Raw genomic sequence first — 17,580 nt, 5'->3', positions numbered from 1 at the left:
CAGCCATGAAAAATATTTATAACATTTTTAACAGTGTGGGAGGCACGCTCGTTATAATGGTATCTGAAAATGTGGGCTACAAAAATCTACATAAAGGTCCAATTGGCCTTTGACATCCATGGAAGATACCTTACCTTACCACTTCTTCTAAAAGTACAGCAAGGTACAGATGAATTTTTAATGTAATTTTCAGACCCCCACAAAAGTTATTGTAAAAGCACCACAAAGCTTTATTGAAACGGGAACTCAGGACAGCTGGGTAGGTCACTTGCCAGTTAAGTGTTTTACTTGCAAACCCCAGATTTGCAGCATGACATGAGCAATTCAAATACGTGCCTCAGCAAAATTATAATTTAATACATGTCACAAACTTTCCGGGCTGCTTGGGAATATTAGAAATTGTGAACATTAACTCTGTGAATGTTAAGGCTCTCTTTATCATTTATTTAATGCAAAGAAAAACTTAAAAAAGAAAACAACCCAAAATGCTAGCAATATTTATTTTAGGGAAGAGAGTAGGGGGCAAATTAAAACTGATTTTCTTTTCCTTCCTATTATTTTCTGAATTTCCCAAACTTTCTATAATGGGCATGCATCACTTTTTTGGTAAAATATAAGGCATGTTTTACTTTTTCATCATAAAAATTAAAGCTTATTTGTTAAAAAGAATTATTTTAAAAAGGCAAATACCTGTCTTTTTGTCGTATAATCTGCTAGGATGTTAAGCAGCTTATAAAATACCTCGAACCAGGGGAGATAGCTGGAGGAAGAAGAGGAAACACATGACATATTAGTATGCAGGTCAAAAACTTTATCCAGGATCTAATTCAAGACTAATACATTTCAGTTTTGCTCTACATCCTGAAGAGTCCTCCTGTCACAGACTGGTGGAAACACAGACTGGTGAAATGCTAATTATTTCTGAGAGTTTAAAAAATTGCCTGTGTAAGGCAGAGGATTGAATGTCCATTATAAATTATTCCCATGCCTCAGAGCCAGAACAGTTCACAGAAAAGAAATTCAAAGCAGACTCCACAATCAGGCACCATCTCTGAGTAGTCCCCTGGCCTCTCCCAGCACACCCACCCTTGCCAGGAAAGCTTCTATTCAGTTTTTCATGATGGGACAGACACAGACACAGACACAGACACACACACACACACACACACACACACACACACACACAGATACACAAACAGCATTCCCACTGCAGGCATCTGCAAAGGGTCCCAAAGTCCCCATGAGCCCAAAGCCATCCATGTTGCTGCAACAGACATTCTGCCCATCACCCACCATCTCTCTATCCACTTCAAGATGAGTTCCACTTCCCCATCTCTACTGCCCTCCACCAGATCCTGGCCATTGCTCCCCTTCACTCAGAGGAGCCTGGCTGCTGACCTCAGTCCTGTGGTCCACTCTGTGTGGCTTATTTTTTTGTTTGTTTGTTTTGTTTTTCTGAGATGGAGTCTCACTCTGTCGTCCAGGCTGGAGTACAGTGGCATGATCTCGGCTCACTGCAACCCCTGCCTCCCAGGTTCAAGTGATTCTCCTGCCTCAGCCTCCCAAGTAGCTGGGACTACAGGTGTGCACCACCATGCCTGGATAATTTTTGTATTTTTAGTAGAGATGGGGTTTCACTATACTGGCCAGGCTGATCTCGAACTCCTGACCTCAGGTGATCTGCCTGCCTCGGCCTCCCAAACTGCTGGGATTATAGGTGTGAGCCACCTGGCCATGGCTCTTAGAATGGTTTTTCTAAGATGCAAATCTCCATCACACATTGTACTTAACTCCTGCAATGATGCCCATCACTCCAGGATCCAGTCCATATTTGTTAGGATGGACTTTTGGGGCTCTTCACTGCCAGGCCCTTGCCCACTTCTCCGGCTGTCCTCTCTCTACTTCCCCATAGATATATGCTCCCCTCACTCCTGTCACTCCGGGAACATCCTGGCATCTTTGAGACTGCCTGGGCTTACATGCACTGGGCCCTTTTCTCCCCAACCTCTGTGGTCTAGTCTAGCTGATTTCTACTCATCCTCCTAACAGTCCCCCACCCCCTCCCCATCCCCACTTCATGTGCCCTAATTCTCTCTTTTCTGTGCTGCCCTGTCATGAGAATGCTGCTGTCAGAACATTCCCCACACGATGCAGTTCTCAATGGCATGTCTGTTTTCTCAACAGACCACATGCAAACAGAGAGGAAGAGGCCTATCTTTCTTCATTTTGTCTTTCCAGTGCCAAGAACGGCACCTGGCACACCGTCAGTGCTCAGCGTTTACTGAGCAAATAAAACCAGACAAAGACTGACAGCAAGGGCGCATGCATCCTATGGAATTGTTGAAAAGTATCCACACCCCCAAGCAGTTTTGCCACTTACTTTCAATGGCTTTGTTCTCTATAAGGAAATTTTCCGAAGCTACATCTAACAGCAAGCGAGAAGAAGGTCGTACCAAGCGCTTGCCGTCCTGGTCATGTCTGCCCTGCTGCGCTAACAGAGTCCATTACCGACAGAGATGGACACGAGGTAGCGCACAGATGTGATATCCTGCCAGGGAGAGGGGAATCAGCACCCTGTACAGATTACCGGCTGCGCCACTGAGGGTAATAAATGAAGTGAGAGGCAACAAAGAGAACAGATAAAGTGCACAGTCCTCTGTCAGTAACGTCTGTCTAAAGCCAGCACATGCTACTGTAAAATTTAAGTAGCTTATCAAAATATACTGATAAGCAACTTAACTTTTCACTTCTATGACAGTATTATCACTTATGTTAATACGTTTCAGTCAGCCCTGGCAGCTGCATATTGACTATTACACAGCAAATGACTGCTGCCACTTTGCACAGCATTTACTTTGGCAGGGTAATGTAAACATTCAAGAGGGATTAGGGAGCAGATAAGTTTCTCCTTTCCTATTCTGTTAAATAAACCTCGGCTGAGTTAAAAGCCATTATAGTATGAACAAGAAATCCCCTCAGAAGAAAACTCTTGCACAGATTAGATGACTCTTAGTAAACAAATTCGACCAAGGATTACAAATTTTTTTTTCCTGAAAGCAAAATACCACTAGTTAAACCCAGCCACTGGAAATTTAGGAAATTAAATTTTTTTTTCCTGAAAGCAAAATACCACTAGTTAAATCCAGAAAGTCAGGAGGGAGGGGGGAAAAGGCAAGAAGGGGAAATAGATTCTTGCAAGAAAATTGTGACTTCAAGTAAACAAGAGAAAAACTGAATCATTTTAGAAATATTTGGGGATGTGATATGGGGCAGGCTGGGTGCTCTGACAGTTTAGGACTACAGTATCCATCGAAGTAGTTTTGGATGACTAGGTTCAACTGACCAATGTGGCTTGGGCACAGAAGCTCCAGCCTCCACGTTGTCACCTGTTTTGAGGATGAAGGAGATGAAGTGGGAAGGAGTTCCTAGCCCACTATAGACGGCACCCTGGTTCTCGTACTCAGCCTCAGCCTTACCAAATCAATTCTTTTTGGCTAGGCTAAGCAGAACCACTAGCCACAAGAAGTGTTGCAGTTATCCTGGAAATCAGCCATTTCTTTCTCCCTTTGGCCTGACTGGACACAACTGTTCCCCACATGTTGTCCCCTGTGCACTGACAGATGAATATCTAGTGATGGCAGTGTTAAGGTTTTGAAACCAAAACCCAGCTGTCTTCTTCTTCAAAGGGCCCCTGTTTTCCCCTGTTGAGAGGCCAGGGTTCACAGCAGAGCTCTATCCAGCGGCGTTTCCTGTCCTGCTTCATTAGAGCCGCCACAACAGCTTGCGCGGTCTGCCAGGCTGCAGGTGAGGCCGCAGGGACCCTGCACTCCAGTCTGCGTGTGTCTGTCATCGTTGAATAAACAATCCTTCCCAGTCCAAAGACAGAAACAAACACCCTAGTACACTGCACTACCTTGGACATCTAATGGGGTGCGACCATCTGTGGTCCCCCTCTGCCTGCTGCCTTTGTGTGATGGCTTGAGTCCCCACTGCAGAGGGCTCTGTCCCAGGCTGTGGCACAAAGGGTCCTGCACTCAAGAAAGCTATGGTCCTCATCAGAAAGAGACACACCCACAACAGAGTAACAGTTTGGGTGGAAGGAGCTGGAAGCCTTTCCCAAGTGCTTTACTTAGTTTAGGTTTTTGGACTGATGTAGAAGATGATCATGGAGCATCATCATGACCCAATCAGAAGACAGAAAAGCGAAAGGGAACAGCCTGTTCCCGAAGCACCTGCCTGGATCCAGGCTTCTCTCCCTTCTCACCCACTGTGGTTCAGGTAACTCTGTCCCAGGCTCTGCCCTCACTCCCAGGCCTGAGAGTCAAATGGAGAGGCTTGTGTTTCACGTGAGGTTTTAAAGTTTTAAACTTGAGAAGTTTCCTCCACCCACTGCCTTCCCAAACTGGAGTCCCACCGGCCCTTGTAAGGAGGGCAAGGGCAGGTTCTAAAGACAGCAGTTATGGCAGCAACAGCCCATAGTCAAAATCACCCTGAAAAAGTCCTTAAATTACCCTCCAAATATGGCGGACATGGTCTGTGTAAACACAAAGCAGTTACCTGAGTTGTGGGGTCAAGCTGAATGACAGCATCCTGCATCTAAATCTGTCGACCAGGTGAGCTGCTGGCTCTTGAGCTGAACTGAGAGCAGAGGAATCCCTTTTCTAATCTCACTCCACTTGGGATAATAATCACTCCAACTGGTGAGTTTGTGTACACATGGATGACTGGCCTTGTGTAAGTTCAGCGTGAATATAAAGGGATTCCACTTCTTTAAGTATTAAAACAGAAAACCATTAAAAACTTTTAAGAGCTCTCTGACTCCTCTTTCTACTAGTTCAGTTCAAAGCCATGAGATGGGACCAGGCAGGGTAGGTATGGAAGAGAGCAGGGGCAGGGATAGTAGGAGAGGCTGACCAAGTTGAGGAAGGTAGCAACCACCTGGGAGAATGCTGGTCCACAGCAGGACGTCAGACTCAGGTGAGGAGAGGAGGTTGCCTTCCCGGAGGGGCAACCTGGTGTTAGAGTCCAAGTGGGAGGAGAAGGGTGTCCCACTGAGGGGTGATCCGGCATGGTGTGCTGGGGCCTAAGCAGAGTGAGAGGCCTGGTAAGGGAAAGTCAGTGTCCGAGCAGAATGTGGAGGGAGTCTCCATGGGGGAGGCCTGACTTGGAGTTTCATGACTCAAAGGGGCAATGAGGGGTTAGGCCTGGCATGGGATAAAGCATCTATGTAGAGCGCAGGGACTGACCAGCAATGGTATTAGAACCCAGAAGAGTATAAAGAGCATCTGGAAGGCAGTTTGATGTGGGATATCAGAGCCTGAGGGGTGAGGGGGCTTCCACAAAAGGGGCGGGGGCCGGCGAGGCAGAGTCCATGTGGTTGAGAATGCTGTCCATGATAGGAAGGGGCAGCAGCAGCTCTGCCTGAGGTGCCACAGCCCAAACAGTAGCACATGCTACTGTAAAAACAGCGTGAGGAGGGTGGCACTGTGTGGAAAGGGGGCTGCAGCAGAGGACTGGTTACAAATGGGGAACAGATCAAGACTGACCAAGCAGGTAAATATATAACGGGAAGCAGGTGTCTTACTATCAGAAGAGAGTTACAAATCCAGTTAGGGAAAGAATGGGAATGAACCCCATGGGTTCATACTGGAACTGAATGTAACTACGGGGAATCATGATGTTCTGCAGACAAGTGGTAAAGTAGAGACTGATAAAATAAATAGAAATAGAAATCTATGTACATACATATATTCTCTAGTTTTAGCCACTGAGGAGGCCTGGAAGCAGAGATATCCCAATTATAATGAGCACACTTAGTGCCCAGATGTTAGTTTTTAAATACTATTCTCCAGTAATAGGAACCTGGGCTCTTTGGGAAAAAAAAATGTCTGATTCTAGGGCTGAGGCTTGGAAATGCTGTGTTGGGTTAGGGAAAAAAAAAAAAATAGCAGTGCTCAACACATGATCAGGACATATCAACAGGACACAAAAGTCGGTGAGGAGGGGATCCCACTGACAAAATCTGCATGACAGGCAGAAGAAAGCGCATGAGCAATGGCTTTAGAACCAGGTGAGAAGTAATTCTTCCCCCTCATCTTGACCTCAGCAGAGCTCAGTGGATTTCAGCCTTATCAGAATCAGCGTCTACTGTGCTATCCTAAAAACAAAATCTTAATGTAATCTAGTCATTCACAAAACCAAAATAATGCTCTGGCTCTCCTATAAAAGAGAAATCAAAATAAAAGTAATTTACAATAAAATTTTAGGATGTAACACTCAGGCACCATTAGAATAGATGATACAATGAAGCAGTGCCTCCCTGGGGAAGACTTGTGGCAGAGCTGCTTCTGTTCATGTCGGGACTGATGAGTTTAAGAAAAGTAACACGACACAGGGTCTTTCAGGGTTTTCCTGGTGACTTTCTACTGTCTGAGGAGCTCCTGATACTCTATCTTGGATACTTGAGGAGAGGTATCCCTTTCTTTCTGTCAGCAGATTTTGCCAACATGTATCCAATGGCAAAGCATCCCTTGGTTAAGACTGTTCAGCACTCAGTATTTAAAGCCTCCCTATCAAAAAAAAAAAAAAAAAATCAATCTCCTCCCCCAATGTTAAAAAGCAGAGCAGCATGGCATATGCTGGGGAGGACACAGGCTTGAGACTGGTAACCCCGAGTTTGAATCTCAGTTCTGTTCCTTTCTAGATGTTTCACCTCGGGAAAGCAGTCTTCCCAAAACTCAGTTTCCTCCTCTATGAAAAGATATGCACCACCTGCTAATGTACCCGATGGACATGAGAGCCACCAATCCAGAACACTCTTCCTGTCCCTCCCTGCCTGACCACCTTGGCAGTCTCAGCTTTGGGAAGCTCTCTTTGATTCCTGGTGTCTGGATCAGAGGCTCCTCCAGCATTCTACAGGAATTCCTCATACCGTGCGGTCAACCAGAATGGGCAGGAAAACAGAAGCTGTTACAAGAGGAAAATACTCACCAACAATGTGACTGCTTCAGACAACACGACCCTTCTCCACCCTTCCAGTTTCCAGACAATACGTCCCCTTCTCCACCCTTCCAGTTTCACCTAGCATCTATCCCTGCTCCTCTGTCTGTATCTCCTCTGTCTATAATAAAATGCAAATTTGCTATAAAGTAAAACTATAACTCTTGCAAAGGAGACTGGATTCTACGAAGCCCATGTTGGACATGCTGGATACCTGCTCAGAGTTGAGGCAAAGTCACCGACAAATGAAGACCTGGCTGTATTAGACCACTTAACAAGACATAAAGAGAAAAATCAAGAAAAACAAGGATAGTAACACAACAGTCACATCAAAAGAAAATGATTTCAATATCAAAGGATAAAAGAGACCTTTGGGAAACTGAAGTCCTCAAATACTTTTGGAAAAAAATGACTCCTTTTAAGATTATGCTGTGAAAGTCAACTATGAAGTGTTATTAAGTCAGAAAAGTTATAACCTCCTCTCCTGCACAATACTTGATGCATCATTCTTTGTAAGAATTAATGCATTGTTGGAATTCAGAGACAGAGGTTGTTGAGGTAAATTTATACTTTTTTACACTTTTTCTAGATAAAATCCTAACCTTTTCCTCATTTTTACTGTGAACTTTTGGTCCCCAATTAAATAGATGCATTTTATTCCCAGAATATGAAGACCTCCTGGGCTTACTCTACATTAAAACTCCCCATTGTTTGTAATACATGCTTGTTTGTCTGTCTTCTCCATTGGTCTCAACTCCATGAGAGCAAGGATGGTGACTGTGTATTGACTGTTTAACCCCTAATTATTCCTGGCACATGTGAGACATTCAATAAATTGTAGCTTCCCTTGACAGACATAACTCATCTCTATAGGTTCTATTAAGGCCATTAATTACCACTAGAGCTATAGAGTAACAGTCAACCAACTCTAGTTGGGAGGTGGGGATCCAAACTGAGCAGGCAGCATTTGGGTTTGGAAAATGACCCAGTTTTTAAAAAACAATTCCTGCCAATGTCCTGCTGGAGTCTGGGATAAATAATGAGAATAGAGCAAGTGATTATTCAAAGTAGATCAAGGAATACTTACAAACAAGATTTCTTGCCCCTTGCCCATCCCCCAACACAAGTAAACCCCACCATCTACTCTTTTTGTTCCCACTTCAATTGCTATAGAAAAACTTCACAAAACCAGGCTGATTACAATCATCTGAAAACCTAATTTTTCAAGCACATGTAAACCCCTAAAATTGTTCAAGAATCCTCTAATCTGTAGGGCAACAAGCCTCCTGTTACCCACCTCCTCCAGTCTGCTCCAAACATTTTTCCTCTTCTGTCCCTCTCTTCAGAAGATACTCTTCTCTCCAAACTCACCAAAGAGAAGAGCTTTCACATGAGCTCTCCCACTCCTATACTTCTCATTCCTTCCCCTCTCCCTCCTAACTCGAGGTGGGAAGGAGGAAAGACCCTAGAGCCCAACTGCACTGCCTTCTATAAGACATATCTTCTCCCCTATTACACTCCGTCAACAAGCATTCCCACCTTTAAGTGCAACAGATATCACTCATGTGGGCTGGTCTACGACTCTCAAACCACAACCTTAGCACCAAAGTTATATGTGGTTCCTCCCTAAGGGAGAAGCACACCTCACCTTCCTGAGATAACCACATTTAGCTTCAATGAACATTTCTACAGAATTTAAAACTGAGAAGATGTTTCCAGTCCAAAATGATGTTTCTAAATCAATCATTTCTCAAATGTTCCATCAATGGCATCTACCCACAAATCTTCCCATCCTTATTAAGACCCACCAGTATATGCCTGGCCCTCTGCTAGGTACATGGGGGAATGAGGCCCATGTCTCAGTATCTGGGGAGCTCACAGTCTAAAGAGGGAGGGCAGCAGATACACTGGCAGCTAATGTCTGCAGCACTGGGTCAGTGCTCAGATAGAGGTCCACAAAGGGAACAGAGAAGAGGTTCTGGAAAGTCTTCCAAGAGAAAGTGACACCTCACTGATCAACTTTACACTGACTGCAAAGTCAGGAGACACACCTGGGTTTGAGTACCAGCTCTGTTACTTACTGGCTGTGGCCTGAGCCATGTTCTTCCTTCCCTATATGTGAAATGGGGATATAATATCTACCCTCACGTGGTTCTTTTGAGGCTGAAACATATGTAAACACACCTATCACAGTGCCTGGAACTGAGCACGATTTGTTTCACCCTGATAATACCATACTCTTTGATAACATCAAAAGTCAAAGGAACCTCAATAAGAGAAAAGCAATCCTCTTTGGGAGCTCTAAGCCAGTCTCACCCAGTCTGGGCATTCTGCTTTGCTCACAGCAGCTAATCTCAAACTGTAAATTGATTATGATATTTAGTTAAGCTCAAGAATCTCTGATTTATGTCCATAATTAACATCCCATTGTGATACCTATTATATCTATGCAGGAAAATATATTGTATGTACTGAATGAGTAAAAATATTAATCTGCATTATGAAAAAACACCAAAAACTCCCATAAAACATCTGTGCTTATATAAATCTACCCAAACATACCCTTGGATTTGATTTTGGAAACAAGGCTCTTTTCTTTCTTGATGGGTATTCAATAATTGTTGCTTTTAGGGAGTGGATTTGTCATCATCTTTTCTATGACAGTATTACTTTGATTGAAGGAGATTGCTCAGGAGGAAAGCACAGAGGCACTTTTTTGTTATCACTGGTAAAGTGTTGGTAACATGAGATCTTTGGAATAATGGCACCTGCACTGACAATTCAGTGTAATTCTCGATATTTTCCATTGAGCCCAGGCAGGGTGAGCACATAGGCCTTTCATCATTTTCCTAAGAGAGTTTATGAAGCTGCCTACTCCTGTATTCACACACCTGCAAGACTTTCCCCATTCAGAGTATCTTATTTTATGGTTTAAATTACTACTGTAATATAAGGTAATGGGTTAGTGAGGTTCTAACTAAGGCCCACCCTACTGGAGCTTTCAAAGCCGGGGAAATACACTGTCTCTACTGGAAAAAAAAAAAAAAAAAAAAACACACACAACAAAAGGAAGAAATGGCTACACGAGGAGCCCTGTCCTACTTGCAGTAATAAACAACAACAACAAAAAATCAATGATCCCAGTCAGATGCCATTTGATATTCATCTCATTTTAGGGCTGGGGAGGAGAAGCTAATGCAGTAAAGGGGGAAACTATGTATCAAGTGTTAGGTGCTTTGAAGTATTACTCTTCATAACTCTGTGAGATGAATTATCCCATTTTACAGATGAGAAAATTGAGTCTTAGAGAAGTGAAGTCATTTCCCTAAGATGACACAGCTACTAAAACCACAGATCAGACACAAAACCAGTCCAGCATGATTTCTAAGTCTGACCTGCTCTCAACAATACAATAGTTGTATGATCACTTACAATGATCAATCCTGAGATTAGGATATAAAATTCTTACCTTGTGGTTCTCACTGTAGTGCTTGATAAGATAAAGGAAAGCTCGCCTCCAAAAGCCCCTCAGCTCCAAGTGTTCTGAGCAATCTAACTCTGGCTGCCTCCCAACAATTCAGCGTGTTTTCTTACTTTGCCAGCTCCAGGGACACTAGTCATGTGTCAGCTCTTTATTGCTTCAGGAATTAGTGTACATGTTATATTCAGAAACACAAATATAAATAGCTCAATTTAAAATGTTTTAATCAAACACGGCAGAAGAGTATTTTAAGTTTCCAGTGTTTCGTGTCAAGACCCAGTGCCTCTGCTATACCCTAAATGCATATTTTTAAGAACTTTTTCTAGAAAAACTATGGCCTATGTCTTAGATTCTTAAACAGACTGTGTTGCCTTTTTTAATTTAAAGTATAAAGCTTTAAATGTATGCTTATGGTGACAATTAAGGAAATGCTAGATTAGACAGGGCATCAGCTTTCCACAAATAGTACTCATTTAAGTTCATTTCCACCCCAGATCTCTGCTTGAATGTTATATCATTCAATCGCAAATCTCTCTATAAAAGTGTCTGGCTGTCTCTTAAACCCATTTACGCTCTATGCTTCAATGCCTTTCCTTGGCAACTTTTTCCATATGCTTAACTTCTTTCAGGGAAGCAGTTCTGTCTCAATTCACAGAACAGCACACCAATCAACACAACTAGGCAGGCAGGTAAAGAAAGGAAGAAGGAGAGACGGGCACACAGATAAAGTAGGATATGAATGAAGCTTGTCCAATAAAAGTAATGTTTTAGGAGGCAGAGTTTTAGGCCAAAATAAAATGAACCTCGCACCTACCCCCAAGCAATCAGAGAGCTCTGAACTTGAATTTATAACCCAAACACTCTATACCATATGCAACTTGAGACACACAACTGGTGGCACTACTGGGGATTTATGACTTATGACTTGTTCATATTTAATTTGTAACCAAACACTTCCCCTTCCTCTTAGCTACCTTAGAACTCTTGATTAACTCTTGTTTTCACAGGTCAGAGGTTAAATAAAGGAAGGGAAGCATTCTGGGGTGAGATTGCCCAGAGCACCACATCCAAGAATGACCCTGTGCAAGGAACATTAAAATAAGCGATAAGGCCCGAGATTGTTCCAGACAGCTGATGTTCAAAGCCTCCTTCGGGTAGGAAGCAGAACCTTTCAACTAGAGAGCTGGCAACAAAGACAGACCAGAAACTGGCCTGCTCTCAAGTTACCTTAAGTGACGAAGCAACTCTTTCACCAAGAAGTTTTTCCCAAAATGTTTTTGAAAATGAAACCAAGGGGTTTGAGAGACAGTAAAGCAAGAATTTGTACAAGAGAAGCAGCCCTTCTTCCTTCACTCTGCCATGGGATTCTCTCTGGCCCACCAGATTTCCTTTTCTGAGGAAAATCTTCACGGCTATCTAATTTTGCAGCAGACCTGGGTCAGGTTGAGGGAAGCAATATTCTTTGTACACAATTAATCACATGGAAGCCCAGCAACCCTGAAGAGGATTGAATCTATTCAACGACAACTACAAGGTCCACCTAGGTCCAAGCACATTGACTGCTGTGCACCAAACCGATCAAAGTATTAGAAGTAGAGTGGTAAATATTTTAATAGTAGTAGAGACCACTATTTATTTAGGAATTAGCAAATGCCAGGAGCTTTACATGCCTTTGCTTATTTACTCACTGTAATTTTAAGTAGGGTACCATCATATCCCCAGATACCGAATGGCAAAACTGATGCACAGAAAAGCTAAGTAACTTGCTCACAGTCACACAGTCACAAAGTAGATCAGGGTCAAATCCAGTTGTGTAACTTCCTATACTAGTATGTACTTTTCTGGAAAAAAATCCCTGGGAATGGTTTCAGTAAAGTATATGTTACACAGTGATTATACTTTACATTTGATTAGGTGTTGTCAAAATGAGATAATAATTAAGCTCATTTGTTTTATAGACAGCATTCATTCACTCATTCATTGCCTAATATGTATAAGTCAGGCACTAAGTAGAGAGTCAAATATGGCATAACTTCCACTAAAGTTGGTCCCTGGTTTAGATTTGTGTGAGAAGTCATCATGGCATTAGGAATGATCTGATAGAGGCAACAAGTGCAGAGCTTGGAAAATGATAAGTAATGGTTGGGCCGCCCTGAAAAGAGGTATGATGCGCATTCCTTCTGCACCCAAACCAGACAGCAGCCACAGCATGAAATAGGCAGGTTCCCCAAATGAGCCTTTCAACAGATCAGAGGGCCCCAAACACGAGCAGGCTGAAGAGCTGGGAATCCACGACAAGGTACCCAAAGCTACAACATAAAATGCCACTGGTCACTCTGTTGAGACGCTGATGGACTCTTACCCTCAGTCACTCCTGATTTTTAAAATAACCTTTGTACAGATGGCACTGCTTTATTATAAGCCAAGAGAAGCAGTCCATAATGTTACAAAAGCCTAAATTTGTTGTTTAAAAAACTCCCTCAAAATATGGCTGTATTTATAATTTTCAAAACAGAAATCCTAAAAACCAAATTTTAGAGAAAAGATGCTCAGTCAGCAAATCTCCTGGCAGAAATATGTTTCTCTGATGTAAATAGGTTTCTCTGATGTGAATTCTTTTTTGTTTTTTTCTGAGACAGAGTCTTGCTCTGTCACCTAGGCTGGAGTACAGTGGCATGATCTCAGCTCACTGCAACCTCCACCTTCCGGCTTCAAGCGATCCTCCCACCTTAGCCTCCAGAGTAGCTGGGATTACAGGCGCATGCCACCATGCCCGGCTAAATTTTGTATTTTTAGTAAAGACGGGGTTTCATCATGTTGGCCAGACTGGTCTTGAACTTTTGACCTCAAGTGATCCACCTGCCTCAGCCTCCCAAAGTGCTGGGATTAAAGGAGTGAGCCACTGCACCTGGCCTTTGATGTAAATTCATAAACTCACATAGGATTGAATGAATGCAGGAAAGTTGCCTTTTAATGAGTTACTACAAAAAGCAGAAAATTAAAACGAAGGCCAGAAAAATGTACGTATGAATCATTTTTACTATGTTTTTATCGGCATTAAATATTGTGACAATTTTTTTGGTAATTTATTTTAAATGGTAGTTCTTTTATTACTTATAATAGCACAACACACACATGCACATACACACACACATACTTCTCTAAACATGTGCTAAGAGAATGGTTGGATAGAATATAGCAAATCCAGGCAACAGAAAATTATATTTTAGATTATTTTTAATCATATGGGAAAATGTCCACAAAATAATATGGATTGAAAAGAATGGCCGGGTGTGGTGGCTCATGCCTATAAACCTAGCATTTTCAGAGGCCAAGGCAGGCGGGTCACTTGAGCCCAGGAGTTCAAGACTAGCCTGGGCAACATGGGGAAACCCTGTCTCCACAAAAAATACAAAAATTAGCTGGGTGTGGTGGTGCCTGCCTGTAGTCACTGTAGTCCTGTATGCCTTGGCTGCTCAGGAGGCTGAGGTGGGAGGATGGCTTAATTCCAAGAGGTAGAGATTCCAGTGAGCCAAGATTGTGCCACTGTACTCCGGCCTGAGTGAGAGAGCAAAAGTCTATACCGAAAAGGAAAAGGGAAAGGGAAAGCGAAAAGGGGAAGGGAGGGAGGGAGGAAGGGAAGAAAAGGAGGGAAGAAGGGAGGGAGGAAGGAAGGGAAGAAAAGGAGGGAAGAAGGGAGGGAGGGAGGGAGGAAGAAAAGGAGGGAGGGAGGAAGAAAAGGAGGGCGGGAAGAAGAAAAGGAGGTGGGGGGAAAGAAAAAAAAAACACGGGGTATACACCACTATGTGTCATATGCAATCATATATGCTCCTAGAAAGACCAGAAGAAAAGATAAATAGTGGTTTTGCTCAATTATGGGATTGTATACAATCTTTTTCTTCTGCATTCTTTTCTATGTCTTCTACAGTTTATGTATTGAGCATGCAGTGCCTTAAAATTTAAGAAAACAAGTTGCCTGTTAAATACTGTTATTCATAATTGAAAATAGTTGAAAGCAACCTAAATGTATAATAATAGAATGATTACAATCTATTATGAACCATCAAAATGATGGAATATTATATATTCATTAAAATCAGACTATAGAAGAATACTTAACATGGAAAAACATTTACAATATATTTAGATATAAAAGCAGGCTCTATAATATATACAAATAATTTTTTTCATTTTAATTTTTGTGTTTTCCTATATTCTCCAAACTTTCTAGTCTACATGTATTATTTTGTTAACTCTTAATAAAACCATCCCCCCTCCTTTTCTTTCTTTAAAAAAACAAACAAACAAACAGCCACAGGTATGATTCCCCGCTGCCTACCAACTTCCAAGTGGTCTTTCCAAAGGGCTAGGGAGGTGGACTGGTCAGGGAGAATAGAATGAAGAGACAACAGCCTTCCTACTTCTGTGAGTGAGCTTAATAACTGTGATGACCCAGTTCCAAAACAGGCTCTCTCGATGCAGCGGAAGTTTGTACTCTTTAACAAACTGGTCACACCAGAGCCTCATCCTCTTCCTCCTGCACCATGCTTATCATGGATCTCAGTTCCAGGGCAAGGGTGGTGAGCTAATAACGTTTTCAGTGATCTTTCCTTAATGTGGGTACAGTCAGCCTCAATAAACCCTGGCAGGCTCAGGAAGAAAGCCTTATCTAGGGTCACTCTTAGTTGAGAGGGAATAAACGGGGGGTCAGAATCTATTTTTTCCCTGTTAGATTTTCAGGCCAAATCTGCAAGGCTGGATCATTCATACAACCATTTAGTAAGCATAGATGTAATACCAGCCCTGTCCTAGACAGCTAGGATAAATAAATGAACAAGACATGGTGCTGTCTGTCCTCAAGGAACTCTAAGTCTCTTGGGGAAGAGACCTGCAAATGATGGATCACGATGCTACCTGATGATGCTTCTACACATGTGGGCAAATGGCTGTGGCAGCACTGAGGAAGGGCATCTCCACTAGACTGCAGTATAGGCGAAGTGAGGAAGAGGAACTGGATGAAACAGAAGCACATTCTGTCTAGAGGAAACCAAAAATTACAGAGGCAAAGAAACAAAGAATTACAAATGGCTCGGGGTGGCTGGATCCCAGAGTCAGGGTAGAGCAGGGTGTTTCTTTGTGTGATTTTTTTTTCTTTTGGAGAGTGGGGATGGGTGAAGAAAGGATCTTTGGCAATAGTAAAGATGAAACTACAGCCGTCCAAAGAGCCCGGCTTGTAAGAAATTTACATGCTTGACCATGGAGTTTAACTCTTTTCCTGAAATCAAAGAAGGGTTTTAAGCAGTGGACAGATCTTGATGGGTTTTGTCTTTGTAAAAAGACCACTTTAGAAGGAGGATAGTCTGGAACCAGATAAACTCAACAATTTTAAGACCAATGTGGCTGGTGAAAGTCCTCAAGGAAGAAGGAAGTTCCAAAAATGAGGGCCTCCATCAGTGCTTTTTTACTTACTGAATAAAATTTTTAAAACAGATTCGACTCTGAGAGAAGAGAGCTAACAAAGGAGCTCCTGTCATATAGAAGATTGACCTGAACTTGTTAGGCAGAGGGTTGCCTGCTTCCTTTAGAAGCAGTGTCCATTGTGAGACATGGCAGGAGAGGAGGGGAGCTGGACCATCCAGAGCAGCAGCGCGGTCCTCCCACTGACAAGCAGGCTCCCCCGAGAGATGTTCCTTCATCTCACCAAGGATACTTTCCTCCACAAAAGGGCAACACTTCCTGTTTACCTAACAAGGTGGTGGTATGGAACAAATTAAGCAAAATAACACAAAGTACCTAACACAGTTCACAAAACAAACCAGAGACTCAAAAATAGGTAGCTTTGTTATGATTGTTAGGTAGATGTCTACTCTCTTAGGAGAAAGAATGGTTCTCAACCACATTTTGAATGATTTTAAAATGTTGAGTGCCACAAGCACACAGATATTCTTTCCAATTACTTTTAAGATTGTGTCAATCCCAAAAGAGTGGGCTGGGCCAATAGGGATTTCTAAAATTAATATTTATTCACTTAACCCAAGATAAAGATTTCATTTCAAAGACAGAATGAAAGCAAATTAAAAAAAAGATGGGGATGATAAATATGTCACTAGTACTTTTTCAATCATTCCTCAATGAATGACTCTTTCCGAGCTAACACTACAAGTAATTCCTTGTGCTTTCCTGACTGAAGGAACAGCGTATATTATTCTTAGTTAACTAATTAAATACGGCTTAACCCTAGAAGATTTAGCATGCTATAGTGATATAAAAGATAGCAAAGCCAATAAGATTCTAGGAGCTATTATTAAACAAACATATGGATGCTAACATTTTTACCTTTCACAAATGTTTGAACTTAACTTTTATTATCACTCTAAAATAGGGCAGCTTCAGTTAATTTAAAGACCAGTTCTGTGCTCTGGGCCATTTTTAGGATGAAAATGAAAATATCTGGTACCTTAGCTCCATCAGGCATTGTTTCTATTCCTCTCCTCAACTACGCGAGATGGGTATTTTCAGCTATAAAGTACAGATGAGGAAACTGAGGCTCAGAAATATGAAGTGACTTGCTCAAGATCACCAAGCAAGTAAAGAAATGGTCAAGATTTGAAGTATGGTTTCTCTGGTTCCAAAGCTCATGATCCTTTTTCTTTTTAAAAATCAACTTTGAATTATAGTTTATATCAAATGAACTCCACCCATTCTATGTGTACATACAGATGAATTTTGGCAACTGCATACAGCTGTGTAACCACCACCCGCAATGAATCTATACAACATTTCCAGTACCCCCAAATGTTTGCTTGTGCCCCATCCAACAGAATCTCCCTTGCTGACTGTCTATTAATGTGTCATGGCTCTTAGCACACAGCACTGAGATCATCTGTTTTCCACCTGTCCTTCCCACCATCTCTCTTTTAAAAATTCACTTCTTTTAAACATGCAGTAAAAGTCACTTTTTTGACAAATGCCCACATTGGTGTAACAACCACAGATAACCAAGGTAGAGAACACGTCCATCACACCCCACTCAGCCTGCTTGTGTTGCTCCTTTGTGGTCAACCTTGCCTCCCCAAATCTCAGTCCTGGCAACCACTGAT

General features: G+C 42.3%; 1 protein-coding gene across 19 annotated transcripts in view; it reads right to left on the bottom strand.

Annotated features, from left to right (window-relative positions):
- The window catches only part of DENND1A (DENN domain containing 1A), a 545,711-nt gene that overhangs the window by 293,467 nt on the left and 234,664 nt on the right, over positions 1-17,580 (bottom strand). For all 19 annotated transcript variants that reach the window (XM_045372599.2, XM_045372603.2, XM_045372601.2 and 16 more), the window contains one exon: positions 691-760. In XM_045372599.2, the coding sequence (XP_045228534.2) occupies positions 691-760 (70 nt within the window). The remainder of the gene's footprint in view (positions 1-690; positions 761-17,580) is intronic.

This window comes from Macaca fascicularis, chromosome 15 (assembly GCF_037993035.2).
Source record: "Macaca fascicularis isolate 582-1 chromosome 15, T2T-MFA8v1.1".
Lineage (NCBI taxonomy): Eukaryota > Metazoa > Chordata > Mammalia > Primates > Cercopithecidae > Macaca > Macaca fascicularis.
This window is presented reverse-complemented; position numbering and strand designations above follow the sequence as displayed.